This window comes from Phocoena sinus, chromosome 15, assembly GCF_008692025.1.
Source record: "Phocoena sinus isolate mPhoSin1 chromosome 15, mPhoSin1.pri, whole genome shotgun sequence".
NCBI lineage: Eukaryota > Metazoa > Chordata > Mammalia > Artiodactyla > Phocoenidae > Phocoena > Phocoena sinus.
In genome coordinates this window covers 21,072,117-21,089,666 of record NC_045777.1, presented here as the reverse complement: position 1 = coordinate 21,089,666, position 17,550 = coordinate 21,072,117, and the positions used below count along the sequence as shown (strand labels likewise).

Sequence of the window (17,550 nt, the reverse complement as noted above, 5' to 3'; positions counted from 1 at the left end):
AAGCAAGGATCACCTCCAGTTCCCCTGGCCCTCCAAATCTAACATCTCTCACCTTGCATAATCCTTCCAACCTTCCCCTTTTCCCTGCTTGTGCCCATCCAGCACCATCTCTCCCAGTCCCTGCCTAAGCCTCTGAAGGTGACAGTAGCCTAACCTAAGGATTGTGGGAATTTAAGGAGGCAATCCCCAGAGTGCTTTCACCAATGCCTGGCACACAAAGAGCACTCAATAAAGGTTAGCTCTGTACCAACAGGTTTGAAGGTCCAGGAGGTCAGACCCACAGCACCTTTGCACTCCTGGAGTTCAGGGCCCTTGCAGCAGGGCTCACTGGAGTCAGAGCCTCCACCACAGCTATCTCTCCCAGTTATAACTGGTGACCCACAGATTCCTAACGGTTGCTGAGAGGTCTTGCAAGGAGTCTTTGAATCTGGGTGTGTACCCCAAGCCCTCTCTGAACAAAAATCACATCTCACACATGTATGTATGACCGGCTTCCTACTATGTTGAAGGTAATGTGAGCATTAAAGATGAATCAGTTTAGAAGAGCTACAGAACTCAGAATTCAGAGCTAAATTTTGGCCATTGCCTATGTGTGTTTCCTCAACCAATTATACTAAAAGTTCATGGGGGGAAATGGTTTTGTGATATGGATTTAATCCAACCCACAAATGTTTATTCAGTGTCTACTGTGTGCTAGGGACCCAGTGCGGAATGAGGTCGTCATTCTCCCTGCTTCCCAGTGTAATAGGAGGCTGTGTTCTCATAAAGGCAGGAACCCTTGGTCTAAGGGTTCAGTCCAGTGCTCTTGCTTCAGTTCCAGGCAGCTTCCTCTGGTTTCAAAGGCTGCCAAGGGCCAGGCCTGGCTCCCCAGTGTCCCCTGCTCCCTGGTCTCTTCTCAGAGCCATGCACACAAAGACATGAACCTAGAAGCCCAGAACTCATGAAATCCAGCCTCCCTTGCCCTGAGGCAGAACTCCACATGATCTCTGAGAGGACATCCAGCCTTGGCCTGCATGCCTCCAGAGACGGCATGCTCTCTATTTCAGCAAGGAAAACTGCTAATATTTACAAAGTCATTAATATATTTTAATATGTTTCACCCTGAGCTAGCAGAGGCAGCATCTTCACCATCCATGGTGCCCCCTGATTTGTCTCACCAAAGGGAGAAGAATCAGGGTCTTTGTTCTGGGCACGGATTGCTGCCCCCTCTCCCCCCTTGTGCCCATGGACTCAGCATCAGGAAAGTGGGTTCTGGTTTGAGGCAAGATGGGCATGACTTTCTCAAGCCAATGCACTAGCTTGATGGGGGAAGGGTGATTTATAGAGCCAGCGCCTGTCCCCATAGCAGGAAAAGGCTCACGGACAGAATATGCTCTGGAAAAGGAAGAGGAGGGGGGTCTGTCTGTGATCATTCAGCCCCGAAACGATGCTCATGATGTTGGCTTTCCAGGCCATTAATTCAAGGGCTCCATGCCCCACCCCCATGGTGCTGCCTGCTCTGGGAGATAAGCCCAGTTCTATTTAACCCTATTTATTCCCCCAAAGTGTCCTCCATCTCTGCTAGCCAGGTGTTTAACCCTTTGGCTACTGAAGGCATCAAAAATAGAGAGAATAATCTCATTTGGAAGAGGGACACCCGCCGCCCCCCAACCCTGGTCCAGGTGGCAGGACCAATCCAGAATACAGGTTTAGCTTCTTGGGACTTGGCAGGAGTCCTGGGAGTCCTTCACTGCTCCCTCTCAGGCAGCCCAGGTCCCCCAAGAGGGTGGGACTTTGTGTGGTTCTGGGAGGAGAACCCCCATCCCCACACCCAGGACAGGCAGCAGGGGCAGCTCCTGCCTCCTCACCCGCCATCCACATTATCTTAGTCACAGATCTGGGTTATGACATCGGCCAAGTGGAAGGCTGTGGCAACTCTGTCTCTTTTGTGCCCCCCAGCTGCTGTCTCTGTCTAGCACGTCCTGCTCTGTCTCCCTGCTGCCTCTTCTAGCACGTTCCTTTTTATGTCTCCTCTGCCCCTTTCCTCTCTTTGTTCTCTCCTCTTTTCCCTTTCATGATCACATAGGGGTATTCTTGCTTTTGTGGGTGCCTGATGATTGGTCTCACTGTGAATCTGTGTGTGTGTGTGTGTGTGTGTTCCTGTGTCTGGGCGTCTGTCAGTGTGTATGCGCTGGCCTGTCTCTGACCTATGTGTGTTGCTGTTAGGCTGTGTGAATCTGCTAATGTACTTGAATCTGTGTGTTGGTCCTCATTTCTTTGTGCATCTGTCAACTGGCTTGTCATTAGCTGTGTGTGAGTGGATGTGTGTATGCGCATGTTGTGTTTCAACTCAGGGGGCCAAGCAGCTGCAAATTCCTCTCCTGAGGGTGCCCCTAGAGGAGCAAGTAGGAGAATTCAGAAGTTGATGGCTTCACTAGAGCACAGCCCAGCTTAATACCAGATAGATAGGTGGTCCTGGTCATCTCCTGGGGCTGCCTGCCAGGCCCTCTGCCCTCTGCGTTCCTCCTGCCCTTCATTCTTTTCCCTTCAGGTCAGTCCAGGACTGGAAGGGGTGAGGACAGAGAGGTGTGGCGAAGCCAGAGGGTGTGCATTCAACTCACTTCGACTCTCAGCCCCAATCACAGGCTTTTTCTCGTACACTCACTTTCCCCCAAACAATGAAAAATGGTCATTGGGTTATAGCGACAACAACAATGATAATAAAATAATTGCTACCATGTTTTGGGACCCTTAGCACATGCCAAGAATTTTATATGCCCAATCTCGTTGAATCCCCTCAAGAACTCCAGGGGTCTGTTGTTATTTTCACATTTTAGTGATGAGGAAATGGAAGCTGGGACATGTTAAGTGAGTCGCCCAATGTCACACAGCTAGTACGTGATGGGGCAGGATTTTCCAAGATGAGGTCATGGAGGGGAAGGCGCACTGGAGGAGCATCAGGGTTCCTTCGTCCTAGCCCAGCTCTGCCCTGGACTCTGCATGACCTTGCGCAGGACACCTTCCCGCTGGGCCTGGGTTTGCTTCTCTGTACAATGAGAATGAAAGTGAGGCTGTGTTGGGATGTTTTAGGGATGGTTTAAGCATTGCAGAGAGGGTGACTGGCCTGAGTGCTCTCTGGGGTCCCCACCTGCAGTCGCAAGAATTGGGGTGAGAAGCAGAAACAGGGACCGTGCTTGTGTCATCTTCAGCCAAAAGAGAGTCACACACAGAATAAGCTTTGAGAAATTTTGCTGAATGAATGAATAAATGAGTGAATGAATGACCTCATTTCTCAATACTGCAAGAGCTTCACAGCCCACCTTGGGTCCTACAACAGTGAACATCAGTAGGGAAAAGGAAAGACAGGATAAGCACCCCGGACCCTCACAAAATCCACACACAAATTGGCAATGAACAACTGATACATATGTGTTATTGATTCACTTGTCAAAGAAGGCATCAATGACCATCTTCAGGTCTGGGTATGTACGGGGTGGAAGGGAGCCCTAGGGAACTCTTGTCTCTGCCCAGATTATCTCCTGTGCAACTAAAGAATTTCACCAAGAATAGAAGGGGAGGGATGAGAATTAGGAGATAGAGATCTTTGTCTATAGAAATCTGTAGGGAAAAGGCTCTCTCTCCCTAGCATCTGGGGTTTGTGGTGGGGAGGGTCTGTCTCTAGGGCAAATCTCTGGGTTGGGAGATCAGTTAATTTTTTTTGTTTGTTTGTTTTTTTCAAAGCCTCTTTGGAGGAGTGAATCTCTGTGTTTGGGGGAAGGATCTCTGTCCTGTCTTTGTTCTGAGTCCTATCATGATTTGGAGGGTCCGTGTCTGGGAGAAGGCTCTATGGAGAGGTTTTCTTGTCATAGTGGTGGTGGGGAATGCTTCACGCTAGGGCAGAGGGTTTCTGTTTTCTGCCAGGCAGGCTCTTGGGGGAATTTAAGGGGGGTACCTGGGAGTGATTACTAGCATCTCTGCCCAATGTGGTGGAGGTTCCGTATCCGGAGAGGAGATTCTCAGAGACCGTGAGGTGCTGGTGGTGTGGGCAGGGAGGGTTAGGAGGTAGAGGGGAAGCCTGTCTTCTCCTGGCAGCTCCAACGCGATGGTCAAAGCCCTCAGGCCGTCCTACTTGTGCGCTGACCTGAGCTAATCTAGAAATACAGCAGGGGAGGAGGAGACTGGGGTTCTGAGAGAGACTGGGTCTTGGGAAGGGGGTCACTGGGAGCCCCTTTCTTTTCGATTCCTTCAGATTCTCCCCATCCCGCCCCCAGTCACAACCACTAGTCCTCCTGTACCTAGGCTGGGACGGCCAGGTCGCTGACACTGCTGTTTAGTGCCTAAGAGCCCGGGGCAGGAGCCCAGCTGGCAACACACCGAGCCGCGGACCCGCACGGAGACACAACTACAAAAGGACTCCTACAGGCAAAACCGCAAGCAACCCATTCAGGAATACATATACACATACAATCCAGCACACAAGCTCTGCGCACACACAGGTTCAAATGCGCGCAGAACTATGCACTTACAGAATAAACATGGTTACCAGATCTCACCCTCGGAGTCCGCTCAGCTCCAGCCCGTAGCAATACCTGGTACAGTGTCGGTCTTTGTCTCTGGGTCTTTCTCCTGCTCTCGAGCTAGACTCAACCCACTCAACAGAAACAGTCTAGGTTTGCAAAGCCCCCGGCAGCCGCCGGGCTAGCAGGGCCGGGGCGCACAGCGCGCCTCCCCACCCTGGGCCCGCCGCAAGCCCTTCCTTCCTCTGTGCCAGGCACCAGCTGCGCCCCTCCGCGGCGCGGGCACTCGCAGACCCGCCTCGAGGCTGTTGACAGGTGCCTTCAGTCCTTCCTCCTTCCAGACCCCCAAAGGAAAAGAAAGCGAACAGCCAACCTCTCGCCCTCATTATGCACACGTTTGGAGAACGGTTGGTGGCGAACAACCCGCAGAATCACTTCCATCTCGTCGTCCCTGGACGGGAGGAGACAGCCCCAGTGACCGAGGCCGGGGCTGAGCCTTCTTGAGAGCGTTCCTCCACTTCTGCCGATCACTTCTGCCTTCAAGGGGGGCTCGCGACCGGGTTGAAGTGCTGGTGATGGGTGCCAGGGAGACAGAGCGATGCCCAGACGGCCTGGGCCGCCGGACACAGGTAACTGTCCTGCTGCCTTTCTAGGCGTCTAGACCAGTCCTTGGCCAGAGGATCTGGGGCTGAAAGGCTCGCGAACTCTGGAGGGGGTAGCCAGGGACAGGGGACCAAGAGGATCTGCCCGCTCGGGCCCCCTCCCTCCCTGCGGCGGCGAGGTGGGAAGGGCCAGGATCGGAGTTTAGCACCTCCTCCAGAAATGCAGCACTCCGGCCCCCACCCCGCCCTCCACACCCCTCCTTCACGCGCCCCCTCCTGCTCCCTTCCGTGGGCGCCCTTCTCCTGTCCGCATCTCGGTTCTCCGGAGTCCCTTGGTGCCCCCTTTCTCTTCTCCTTGCCCTCTCCTCACTCCTCCTACCTCCTGGAGTTTCTCCCTCCCCAGCCCCTCCGCCCCCGCCAGATTCTGAGGGGCGGGAGCGCTTTGGGCTGCGCGCGGTTGGGGGCGCCGCGCCAGCTTCGCGTAGATGCTCTGACGCCGCCGCCGCCGCCACCGCCGCCCTCCGCAGCCCAGCCCGCGCCCCGCTGCAGCTCCGCAGTGCACTCGCCACCGCCGCTCCGCCAGCGCCGCTGCCCGCCCTCCGGGTCGGCCTTGAGCGAGCCTCAGACGCCAGCCGAGGGGGTCATGAGCCAGAGCGCCCCGGGGCGCCGCGGGGAAAGCGAGCGAAGATAGCGGTCTCGCGCCCCCGTGGCCCTCACCGCCTTGCCGTGCGTCCCCCGCGTCCCCAGACCCTTCTGTCCTTTTCTCGGGCCCCGCTGCCGCCATGGCCACCCTGCTCCGCAGCAAGCTGTCCAACGTGGCCACGTCTGTATCCAACAAGTCCCAGGCCAAGGTGAGCGGCATGTTCGCCAGGATGGGTTTTCAGGCGGCCACCGACGAGGAGGCGGTGGGCTTCGCGCACTGCGACGACCTCGACTTTGAGCACCGTCAGGGCCTGCAGATGGACATCCTGAAAACCGAGGGCGAGCCCTGCGGGGACGAGGGCGCTGAACCGCCCGTCGAGGGAGACATCCATTACCAGCGAGGCGGCGGCGCGCCCCTGCCGCCCTCGGGCTCTAAGGACCAGTCCCTGGGAGCTGGTGGCGAGTTCGGGGGCCACGACAAGCCCAAGATCACGGCGTGGGAGGCGGGCTGGAACGTGACCAACGCTATCCAGGTGAGCGCGGGATTCCCAGCTCTGCCTCTCTCCCCGCCCCCCCCCCCCTCCCCCAGATCTGCGCACCAGGCTCTACTCGCAGTAGAGTCCCCTGGAGATCTCAGCCTCAAGACCCCTTCCTGTACCAGGAATCTCGCCTGCCCCCATCCCTTCCAGCCCTGCGCGGGGATCTACGTCCCCAGGTGGTGTCTCCCCACCCCCTATCCGGCCCCCTCCCTCATCCCCGGCCGCCGGACAGCTAGGCTGAGGTTCGGTTAGAGACGCTTTCCCGGAGACCCTGCCAAGCGAGAAAAACAGGAGGAGGGGGAGTGGGGAGGGGTGAGGGAGAAAGAAAATCAGGATTGGAGGGAACAGTATGGCCTGGGACTCCGGAATGGATTCACAGCTGCATTTTCGGCATAAAAGGAGAGGGGGAAAGATCTGAGCTGGGAGTCTCCTCCCCCGACACACAAGACACACACGCATAGACAGCGCGCATGCACATAGGCAGGCACACATGCCCACAGCCCCCCTCCCCCGAAGAAACGCCGGTCACAGGTGCACACAACATACATCTATATATAGACCACAGAATTATCCTCAAATGCACCTTCATACACCCCTACACCTCCCCCACACAGAAACACATACCCGTGCATACCAAGGGCACACACATAAACCCATCTGAACATAACACATGCACACATGCACAAACTCATGCATACAGGATCCACCCGCTCTCAGGTGCAGCCCTGTCGGGGACAAACAGGTATACACAAACATGCACACACACACATACGCATGACCACACAAGCACAATATGGTCCCTGGTACCTCAGCGCTACCTGCGCACAGACACCCCTCTCGCTCGAAATCCCGGCTACACCGCAAAAAGCTCCTCTGCGTGTGACCCTGGAGAAGCCGCCTCCAAATGCTCTGAACCGCCTCTGGTCTCCAGGCCCGCCACCCCGTCACCCCTACTCTCAACCCTCAGTCCCCACCAGGCGGCGCCGGACTCCACCGGGAGCGGGTTTGGAACCTGCACAACGACCCCGGGAGCTGGAGAAGGCGAGCATGCCGCAGCTCGAGGGGCAGAGAGGGCCTCCGCCCCACGCGTCCCCGGGCCCTGCGGCTTGCCTCCCATCTCCCACCCTCGGCGTCCCCGGAGCGCACAGGTCGTTGGGGCGCAGAACGTGGGTTTCCCGGGAGCTGGAGGCCGAAATGGGGTTGTCCCGGGACCCGGGCTCCGCGGGGCTCTTCGGGGCCCTGCTCAGTAAGTGACCCGACCCGAGGCGCCTTCCGCTCCGGGGCCGGGCCGGACGGCCAAGCGCAACCAGGGACCGGGGGCACGCACCAGCTTCGGTTGCCGCCCCCCCCCTTCACCTGGGGCATCTTTAAAGGCCCCGTTCCGTAGGTCTTGATGGAGGCCAGGGTGGAAGGCTGGAGGCCTGCAAGCCTCGGTAACCCTGGATTTCGTTAGCTTTGCTTCCCTATGTGGATTCTGAACCCTTCTTCCACAGCTCTGCCCGCCCGTTCCCGCAGGTTCTGGGTATTGCCTCCCGGTTGGGTTCGCCGTTCACAAAGCGCTTGCGCTTTCCCCGTAGGCCCCTAATCCTGCTCGCCTCTACCACTTAGTCCCCTTCCTTAGGGATCGGTCTCTCCGCCCCAGTTTCGGCCTGGCCCTAAGGCTGTCCAACCCTGTCTCCCTGTCCCCACGCCTCTGGCCTCACCCCACCCAAAGCCCTTCGCCAACAAACCCCACGTTCCCACTGGTCTTGCCTCCCTGCCGCTTGCTCCACGCTCAGCCCCCCTTCCTCCCTACCCCGTCTCCTTTCTCTCCCGCTGCCGCTTTCAACGGTTTCCCTCTCCAGTTCGACCCTTAGGCACCTGCATTCCCCTCACTGCCTTCCTTGCACCCCATTGCAGCCCCACCTTAGACTCTGCATCCCCTTTTCCTAGCGGCTCAGGCCCAGCTCTCTACCTTTCTCCTCGTCCTTTTCCGGTCAACCCCCTCCAGCCCCTTCTCATCTTTTTCCGAACCACCCCCAGGTATCTCCTCGTACCCCTTCCCTCTTTGCGGCTTGACCCCTTACTCAGCCCCCTCCCTACCTCCCAGCCATTAAGCACACCTCTCCTTCTCAGTTCCATCCTTAAACACCCCCTTCTCCACCTCTGACTCGATACCCAGGCTCCCCATTAGACCGCTCTACACCTCCACTCCAGCCTATCCTTACCCTCTCCTCCCAGTGGCTTAGGCCCAGTTCACACTTAGCGCCCCCTTCCGGCTACACCCTTAAGTCACTGCCCCAGACGCCGTATTCCGATACAGCATCCACTGAGCTCCCGGGTCTGGTTGTCTTTTCGTTCCGCAGGGCATGTTCGTGCTGGGCCTGCCCTACGCCATCCTGCACGGCGGCTACCTGGGATTGTTCCTCATCATCTTCGCCGCCGTGGTGTGCTGCTACACTGGCAAGATCCTCATCGCATGCCTGTACGAGGAGAACGAGGACGGCGAGGTGGTACGCGTGCGGGACTCGTATGTGGCCATCGCCAACGCTTGCTGCGCTCCACGCTTCCCCACGCTGGGCGGCCGCGTAGTGAACGTGGCGCAGATCATCGAGCTGGTGATGACTTGCATCCTGTACGTGGTGGTGAGCGGCAACCTCATGTACAACAGCTTCCCAGGGCTGCCTGTGTCGCAGAAGTCCTGGTCCATCATCGCCACGGCGGCGCTGCTGCCCTGCGCCTTCCTTAAGAACCTCAAGGCCGTGTCCAGGTTCAGCCTGCTGTGCACTTTGGCCCACTTCGTCATCAACATTCTGGTCATTGCCTACTGCTTATCGAGGGCGCGCGATTGGGCTTGGGAGAAGGTCAAGTTCTATATCGACGTCAAGAAGTTTCCCATCTCCATTGGCATCATCGTGTTCAGCTACACGTCGCAGATCTTCCTGCCTTCGCTGGAGGGCAACATGCAGCAGCCCAGCGAGTTCCACTGCATGATGAACTGGACGCACATCGCCGCCTGCGTGCTCAAAGGCCTCTTCGCGCTCGTCGCCTACCTCACCTGGGCCGATGAGACCAAGGAGGTCATCACGGATAACCTGCCCGGTTCCATCCGCGCCGTGGTCAACATCTTCCTGGTGGCCAAGGCCCTGTTGTCCTACCCGTTGCCCTTCTTCGCTGCTGTCGAGGTGCTGGAGAAGTCGCTCTTCCAGGAAGGCAGCCGCGCCTTCTTTCCCGCCTGCTACGGCGGCGACGGGCGCCTCAAGTCGTGGGGCCTGACGCTGCGCTGCGCGCTGGTCGTCTTCACGCTGCTCATGGCCATCTACGTGCCGCACTTCGCGTTGCTTATGGGCCTCACCGGCAGCCTCACGGGCGCCGGCCTCTGCTTCCTGCTGCCCAGCCTCTTCCACCTGCGCCTGCTCTGGCGCAAGCTGCTGTGGCACCAGGTCTTCTTCGACGTCGCCATCTTCGTCATCGGCGGCATCTGCAGCGTGTCCGGCTTCGTGCACTCGCTGGAGGGCCTCATTGAGGCCTACCGAACCAACGCGGAGGACTAGGGCGCTAGGGCCAGCCCCGGCCACCCTCCCGCGCTCTCCCCGCTGCCCACCCACCCCTCCCCCAACAAACCCGTGCGCCCTGCAGCCGCGCTTGGGAAGCCAAGCTTTAAACATCTCTGGCTCCCCGTTTCTGATTTTGGGGGTTGGGGGCGGGAGGGGATAGGGATCCACAATCCATTGCGTCTGCGTTTCTGTTGTCCTTTCTTTTCCACAACACCCTGGTTTCGGGGGAGGCGGCGGCGCATCTGTGGGCAGGGCTTTCTGTCCTTCCAGGAGGGGCCCCGACACTTTGGTCCCTGTCACCGAGGGGGGGGGGGGAAGGGAGGGAGAGGGGGCGCAACTCGCAGGCGCAGAAACTTGACCTTGCGGGCACATTTCACAGCCATCAGTGCTTGGAATCTGCAGAGTCTAGCCATCTCCAGCAAGAACGATTCCCATTCCGGAGACATTTCAACCCTTCAGCGGGAAAGGCTGGCCGGGAAATCCGTTTCGGGTGGGCGATTTCCTTCGCCGAAGCGGGGAAGCGAGAAGCCCCGGCGGGGCCGGCTTGCTTGCCGGTTTTCAGGAATCCAGACTCACCTTGTGCAATTTATCAGGTTGTGGAACTGTTCTGCTGTGCGTGTGGTGTGCTCGTGGTGAATAAGATGAAATGTATATCAGGAAAAAAATCCTTCTCTAATTTAGAGTGCGGTGCATAATTATATCCGCAAATAAAGAAGAAACAAAGGCACTCGCGGCCCTGTCTCAGTTCTGCATTTTCGCACCCGCGGGAATCCTGGCGCTGGGTGGCGAGGGAACCAGCCCTGGCCCACCCCGTGAAGCAAGTGGGGAAGGAGAAGCAGCTGTAGTTAAAGAGTCCCTGGAGAGCTCCGGGGAGAGTGAGGGGTGCTCAGCACCAAGGGGAGGCTTTCTGAGTACTTGGGGGACTCAGGCAAAGGAGCACATGGTGGTGCGTCCACGGTTTCGGTGTGGCCTTGGCTCCCCAGCCGCCAGGACTAGGCTTCCCCCCCACCCCCAAACCTTTCCCCGGGGGCTGGATCCATCTGAGAATTTGGTGGACACTCTTGAACTCCAGTCCTAAAATAAAGAGGAAGAAAAAGTTTTGCTTACGTACAAAAGCCCTACAGAGTTGTTCAACAAATATTTATAGACAGCCCACCAGGTCTGGGACCGTGCAGGCTGCCAAACTCAGCCCTGCCCTCCTGGAGCTTACAGTCTAGCAGAGGAGAGACAGGCAATAGATTGGGACTCTGAAATCCACAGTATGACTGCCGGCTGTGAAGAGAGCTACAAAGGAAGTCAGCAGGGCCGTTGTGTATTTCCCAGGGTTTGCCAACCTAGCATCCCAGGCACCTCTCACCCTGGAGAACCCCCCTCAAGTCCAAGGTGGGGTTTACACAGCCACAGTGAAGAGATCTGGCTGTTTAGATTCACCAGGCAGAACCGTTTATGTCCCAGCCTCCCCTTTTCTTGAGCAGCCTGTTTGAGAATGTGTTTGCTTAAATTACCCAGAGGACCCTGTCCTTTTTTATGCAGATCCTACTGCAAGGGCAGCCCTCCTGTTGCTTCCAGGGGCGCCAGTCCTGGGTGCATTGGTATGGATCACGGTCAGACTCTCCAGATGGAATCTGGGAGCTCAGGAAGGCTAGGCCATTCTCAGCGGGAGAGAAGCCACGATGGGAGGTTCTTGATCTCTCCCACCAAGGCAGAGGCCTCGTTTGGAACGATTTCTCCAGGTGCAATGGGAGCATAGGAAAGGGCGGGGAGAATGCCTACACACAGTGGCCATTTCTCCCTGCCCGCTGCCACGGCGTGGGTCAGAGTGTGCTTGTGTGAGAGAGAGCGCCTACACGAAGACGTGCGGGGTTGGGGGTGGGAGGCTGTATCTGTGTCTTGTGAGAGCTTTGATGAATGCGTGTGCTTGCCTGTGTGTGCAGAGCATCCCTGAGCGCGTGCCTGCGACAGAGGTGACCTCGCACCGCCTGCTTCTGCAGCCATCCAACAAGCGTGGAAGCGCAAGGGGGATAAAATTTGGTCCCCTCGGCCGCCTGCGGCTCTGACGATTTGAACGGGCCATTTAAGATGTCCGCTGTCACCCACCTGATGCCCCTTTGTCTCTATTGTCGCGAGTCAGGATCCAGAGTTGACCAGAGGATTCTCAGTTTCCCGTCCCTCTACGCCCTCTGATGCCTCCCAGGCCGGGAGAACTGACTGTTCATCGTCCTTGCCCCGCCTCCGCTGCTCCTCCGCAGGTCCACCCACCCTCGGGTACGATCTGAGTTGGAGCTCGGTCTGTAACCTTCAGAAAAAGCCCTGACTTCTGCAGTGGAAGGGAAGGAGGGAGCGTCACGCTGCACCAGCTCCGTCCTTCCCGTCTTTAAAAGGACAAATGAGACACCAGGCAGGCCCTGGACAACGGCTGCCATCTCCGCGGACTCGCCTGGAGCCGCTGCACTGTCTCTTAGCTCCCGGCTTTGTGCTCAGCTCCCTGGAGCCCGGGTCCCCCACCCGTCACCCTGCGCGGGCCCAGAAAGGCAGAGGCGGGAGAGCCAAGCTCCTAGGAGCCCCAAGGGAAACCCTGCCCGCTCGTGGGCAATACATCCATCCCCAGACTGGCATTCAGGCCGACGGGAGAAATAGACGGCAGGAGAAGATGCGACCCATCTCTGCATCTCCGACTCCTACCCCCAACACCAAAGTGCATGGCTAGAAGTTGAAAAGAACTCCTGAACTCTCCTCGGGTCCGCCGTGAGTTCGCAATCCGAATTCGAGGGAGGCAGATAGGGCCGGCAAGGTTCATTCAGTGAAGGAATTGAGGAGGAAGGGAATCCACCTCAGGACCAGACCCTTCCCCTCCCACCCCACCAGGGTTCCCTCAGTTCCCAACGGTTCTTATGACGGATCCTGGCTCTACGCCTTTCGGACCCTGACCCAGTTCTGTGCTTTGGGAACCACCAAGATCCCGGAGGAAGCCACCACCCTGTCCCGAGCCAGCCCTGCCTCGCTCCCCAGCGGTGAGAGAAGGTTCTCCATCTTTAGATTTCTTTGTTTTTTTAAATTTTTATTTTATTTTATTTATTTATGGCTGTGTTGGGTCTTCGTTTCTGTGCGAGGGCTTTCTCTAGTTGTGGCAAGTGGGGGCCCGTCTTCATCGTGGTGCGCGGGCCTCTCACTATCGCGACCTCTCTTGCTGCAGAGCACAGGCTCCAGACGCGCAGGCTCAGTAATTGTGGCTCACGGGCCTAGTTGCTCTTCCCGGACCAGGGCTCGAACCCGTGTCCCCTGCGTTGGCAGGCAGATTTTAAACCACTGTGCCACCAGGGAAGCCCTCCACCTTTAGATTTCTAAATGCTTCTTCCCTCCCTGCCACTCCTCACTCTCACCTCCCCACCCAGCTGATAATGATTGCTTATCTCTAGTGCTTTACTTTCAAGTCCTCCATATTTCAAGTGACATTTCGATGGGTTTTTTTTCCCCCCAAAACATAGAAGGATGCTATATCATAGGACATGTTTTGTTAAATGACAAACCCTACCCCAGGGACTAATATGTTCCCCACTTAGGGGCCTTGGAGGGAAGGAGGGAGTCAACCGGACTCCACGGGCACCAGTCAGGAAGTGGAGAGGATCCAGGCCTTTCTATTGGTGGGGAGCAGGGATCTCAAATGCAGAGCCAGAGACAGGCTTAGGTCAAGGAGGAGCAGGCTGGCTGGACCGGTACGTCCTCACTGGACACCTAGGGGTCAAGGGGGTGGAGCTGCTTTGACCCCGGGGAGCCAGCCTCGGGGGTCCTTCCCACTGCTCTTTATTTTTTCTTCTCCAAAATTACAAAAAAAAAAAAAAAGTTCAAACATACAGAAAAGGTGAAAGAATTCCACAGCTTAACTTGAGCAATTAACATTTTATGGTGCTGGATCCTATCCTGTATCTATCCATCAATCCATTCAATAATCCATTTTTTAATGTAAATTTGAAGAATTGAAGACCTCAGTATATTTCCCTCCCAAATACTTAGGCAGGCAGGGTCGGTAAGCGTGACATTCAGATAAGCACAGGACCAGTAGTGGCACAATGCTTGGCCATATGGAGTCTGAGGCAAAAGGAAATAACAGCAATACAATCCTGTCTTTAAATTTTATTATCTGTTCGTCGTGCTATTTTGAACACATGGTTTACTTTTGAATTTTGATTTTTAAAAAGACTGCATAAAATATGATCTTGATTATTGAATTTTTTGGCATCCTTTTATATTTTGCTCTCTAAACAAACGCCTCACTTTCTCACACTAGTCCCAGCTCTGGGTGTGAGGTTGGCCTTGGGAAATGAGTTCTACTCCCTGGAAGTTTGGATTGAGACTTTTCAAGAGTCTGGCTATAGCTGATGCTACAGAGATGCTGTGGGTGCCACCTCTGCCAGTTATGGGGTCCAGGAGGGGCCAGGCGAGGAGGGTCCTCTGGCCAGGGACACCCAGCAGGATGATCCAGCAGTGCTGAGGGCCCAGCCATATGAGCTTCCAGCAGCTCCCAGCAACCTTCTGCAGATGGGGTGAAAACAGGGCAGAGAGATTGAGGATGCAGAGGGAATGGTACAGACTCTAGATGGGAGAGGAAAGTACAGTCCGAACGGAGAGCACAATTAAAGGAATTGTTACCCAGTACCTGGCACAAGTTCTGGTAGGTGTACAGGATTTATTTATCAAATATTTGTTGAGCATCTACTATAGGCCACTGGACTAAGGACTGTTCTAGCCCCTAGGGATGCAGCAATAAACAAGATAGACATGGCCTCTGTGGTAGGGGTCAATGCCTTATCCTATGTCTTTAGGTGCATCTGAGTTCACCAGAAGTTGTGGACACTTCTCAGGAACCTGACAGCAAACCATGACAAAGTGCCTCTCTCCATCTGTCTCTCTCTCCTCTGCCCAAGGGCTTTCTAGAATACCTTGGAAGAACAACTTGAAATTGCTGGGGAGTTAAAAGCTCCCAAACACCCAGTCAATTGGCAATAAATGAATGGCTCCTGTCCTATATTGGGATTATTTGTGGTCTATTCCACAAGGTATCTCAGATGGTTCCCAGCAGGATTGAACCTCGTGTGTCCACAAGCTCATCAAAGCACCTTTTATTTGGCTTCCCCTCCCCTTCCCTGTCTCCCTTTCCCTACTACCTCACTTGTCCTTTCTGGGATCACCTTCCAAATGATTAACTACACCTGAGTCCTTGTTGCAGTGTCTGCTTTCCAAGAAAGCTAAACTAAGACAGCTCCTGTATTCACAGTGCTTTTAATCTCGGACAGTGATTCCCAAATATACATCCTTAGACAGGTGCCAGGCAAGGTGAATAGAATCAAATAGGGAGGTTTTCAGAGATTACTGTTCCCTGCCTTCACACCTAGATTCAGATTTTTAGGTTCCTGATGTGCCACTGGTTTGGGATCACTAATATAGAGAAAGTTAGGTCAATGGATTGACAGATGAACAAGTAGATGGATGTGGGTCAGTGGGTATGTGCTTTGAAGGCCAATGGTTGTGTCGATAAGCCATTGACTAATAGATGGATCCGTGGATGAAGGAAAGATGGATAGACAGAAGAATGGGTCAGGGGGTGAACAGATGAAAAGGTGGATCAGTGGATGGATCAATAGGTGAAAGGAAGAAAAGAGGGAAGGATAAATGGGTCTATGGCAACAAACTTTAAGCACAGTAAGCTCCACAAGAGCGGGCATAGTCGCTGTTGGGCTCCCTATTGTATTGTAATTTCTTTTCAAAAAGATCATCAACACATAAATAGATTTGGAGTCACAGGAAATTATGAGGTTGTATGGTCACACCATTCAAGATGGCTGTTCTTTTGCTCTCTGTACATCCCCTGCTTGACCAGTCCTTGCTTCACCTGTACCCTAATCATAGGGCTTAATCAGTAACTACCTATGTGCTTGCTCCCTGCCCCAGCCGCTAGTTTCCCTGGTAACTGATGAGCCAACCTGATGTTAATTCCCCCTATAAATGGTAGCCTCTTTAAGGAAACAATCCCATTTATCACTGCATCAAAAATAATAAAATACCTAGGAATAAACCTACCTAAGGAGGCAAAAGACCTGTGCTCTGAAAACTATAAGATGCTGATGAAAGGAATCGAAGATGACACAAACAAATGGAAAGATATACCATGTCCTTGGATTGGGAGAACCAATGTTGTCAAAATGACTATACTACCCAAGGCAATGTACAGATTCAATGCAATTCCTATCAAATTACCCATGACATTTTTCACAGAACTAGAACAAAATTTTTGTAATTTGTATGGAAACACAAAAGACCCCAAATAGCTAAAGCAATCCGGAGAAAGAAAAACAGAGCTGGAGGAATCAGGCTCCTTGACTTCAAACTATACTACAAAGCTACAGTAATCAAAACAGTATGGTACTGGCACAAAAACAGAAGTATAGATCAAGGGAACAGGATAGAAAGCTCAGAAATAAACCCTTGCATCTGTGGTCAATTAATCTACACCAATGGAGGCAAGAATATACAATGGAGAAAAGACAGTCTCTTCAATAAGTGGTGCTGGGAAAACTGAACAGCTATGTGTACAAGAATGAAATTAGAACATTCTCTAACACCATACACAAAAGTAAACTCAAAATGGATTAAAGACCTAAATGTAAGACTGGATTCTATAAAACTCTTAAAGGAAACCATAGGCAGAAAACTCTTTGAGATAAATTGCAGCAATATTTTTTTAATCCACTTCCTAGAGTAATGAAAATAAAAACAAAAATACACAAAAGGGACGTAATTAAACTTAAAAGCTTTTGCATAGCACAGGAAACCATAAACAAACAAAAAGACAACCCACAGAATGGGAGAAAATATTTTCAAATGAAGTGATCAACAAGGGATTAATCTCCAAAATATACAAACAACTCATGCAGCTCAATATATAAAAAAAAGAACAATCCCATCAAAAAATGGGCAGAAGATCTAAAAGGACATTTCTCTAAGGAAGACATATGGATGGGCAAAACATTCAAGAAAAAATGCTCAACATCACTAATTACTAGAGAAATGTAAATCAAAAGTACAATGAAGTATCACCTCACACCAGTCAGAATGACCATCATCAAAAAGTCTACAAAAAATAAATGCTGGAGAGGGTGTGGAGAAAAAAGAACCCTCCTACAGTGTTGGTGGGAATGTAAACTGATACAGTCACTATGGAGAACAGTATGGAGATTCCTTAAAAAAACTAAAAATAGAGCTGCCATATGATTCTGCAATCCCTCTTCTGGGCATATATCCAGAGAAAAACATAATTCACAAAGATACATGCACCCAAATGTTCATAGCAGCACTATTTACAACAGCCAAGATATGGAAGCAACATAAATGTCCATCAACAGAGGAATGGATAAAGAAGAAGTGGTACATATATACAATGGAATATTACTCAGCCATAAAAAAGAACGAAATAATGCCCTTTGCAGCAACATGGACCTAGAGATGATCATACTAAGTGAAGTAAGTCGGACAAAGACAAATATCATATGATATCACTTACATGTGGAATCCAGAAAGATGATACAAATGAACTTATTTACAAAACAGAAACAGACTCACAGACTTTGAAAACAAACTTCAAAGATGAAAGGTAGCTGGGAGGGATAAATTATTGCGGCGAGCCGCTTCTGACCAGCAGAATGACGAATCACCACACGCTAGATTCTTCTCGCATCACACT

The 17,550-nt window shown here is 53.5% G+C and overlaps 1 protein-coding gene across 1 annotated transcript; it reads left to right on the top strand.

Annotated features, from left to right (window-relative positions):
* Positions 1-5,653: 5,653 nt before the first annotated feature.
* On the top strand, positions 5,654-10,541 carry SLC32A1 (solute carrier family 32 member 1). The gene is made up of 2 exons (XM_032606830.1): positions 5,654-6,273; positions 8,625-10,541. Exons 1-2 carry the CDS (start codon positions 5,881-5,883, stop codon positions 9,810-9,812), a joined length of 1,581 nt encoding a protein of 526 aa, XP_032462721.1. The 5' UTR covers positions 5,654-5,880; the 3' UTR covers positions 9,813-10,541.
* Positions 10,542-17,550: the final 7,009 nt, after the last annotated feature.

Coding starts and splice junctions, on each gene's coding strand:
- SLC32A1 (XM_032606830.1), top strand. CDS start 5,881: ATGGCCACCCTGCTCCGCAGCAAGCTGTCCAACGTGGCCACGTCTGTA. Junction 6,274..8,624: donor ACGTGACCAACGCTATCCAG/GTGAGCGCGGGA, acceptor TTCGTTCCGCAG/GGCATGTTCGTGCTGGGCCT.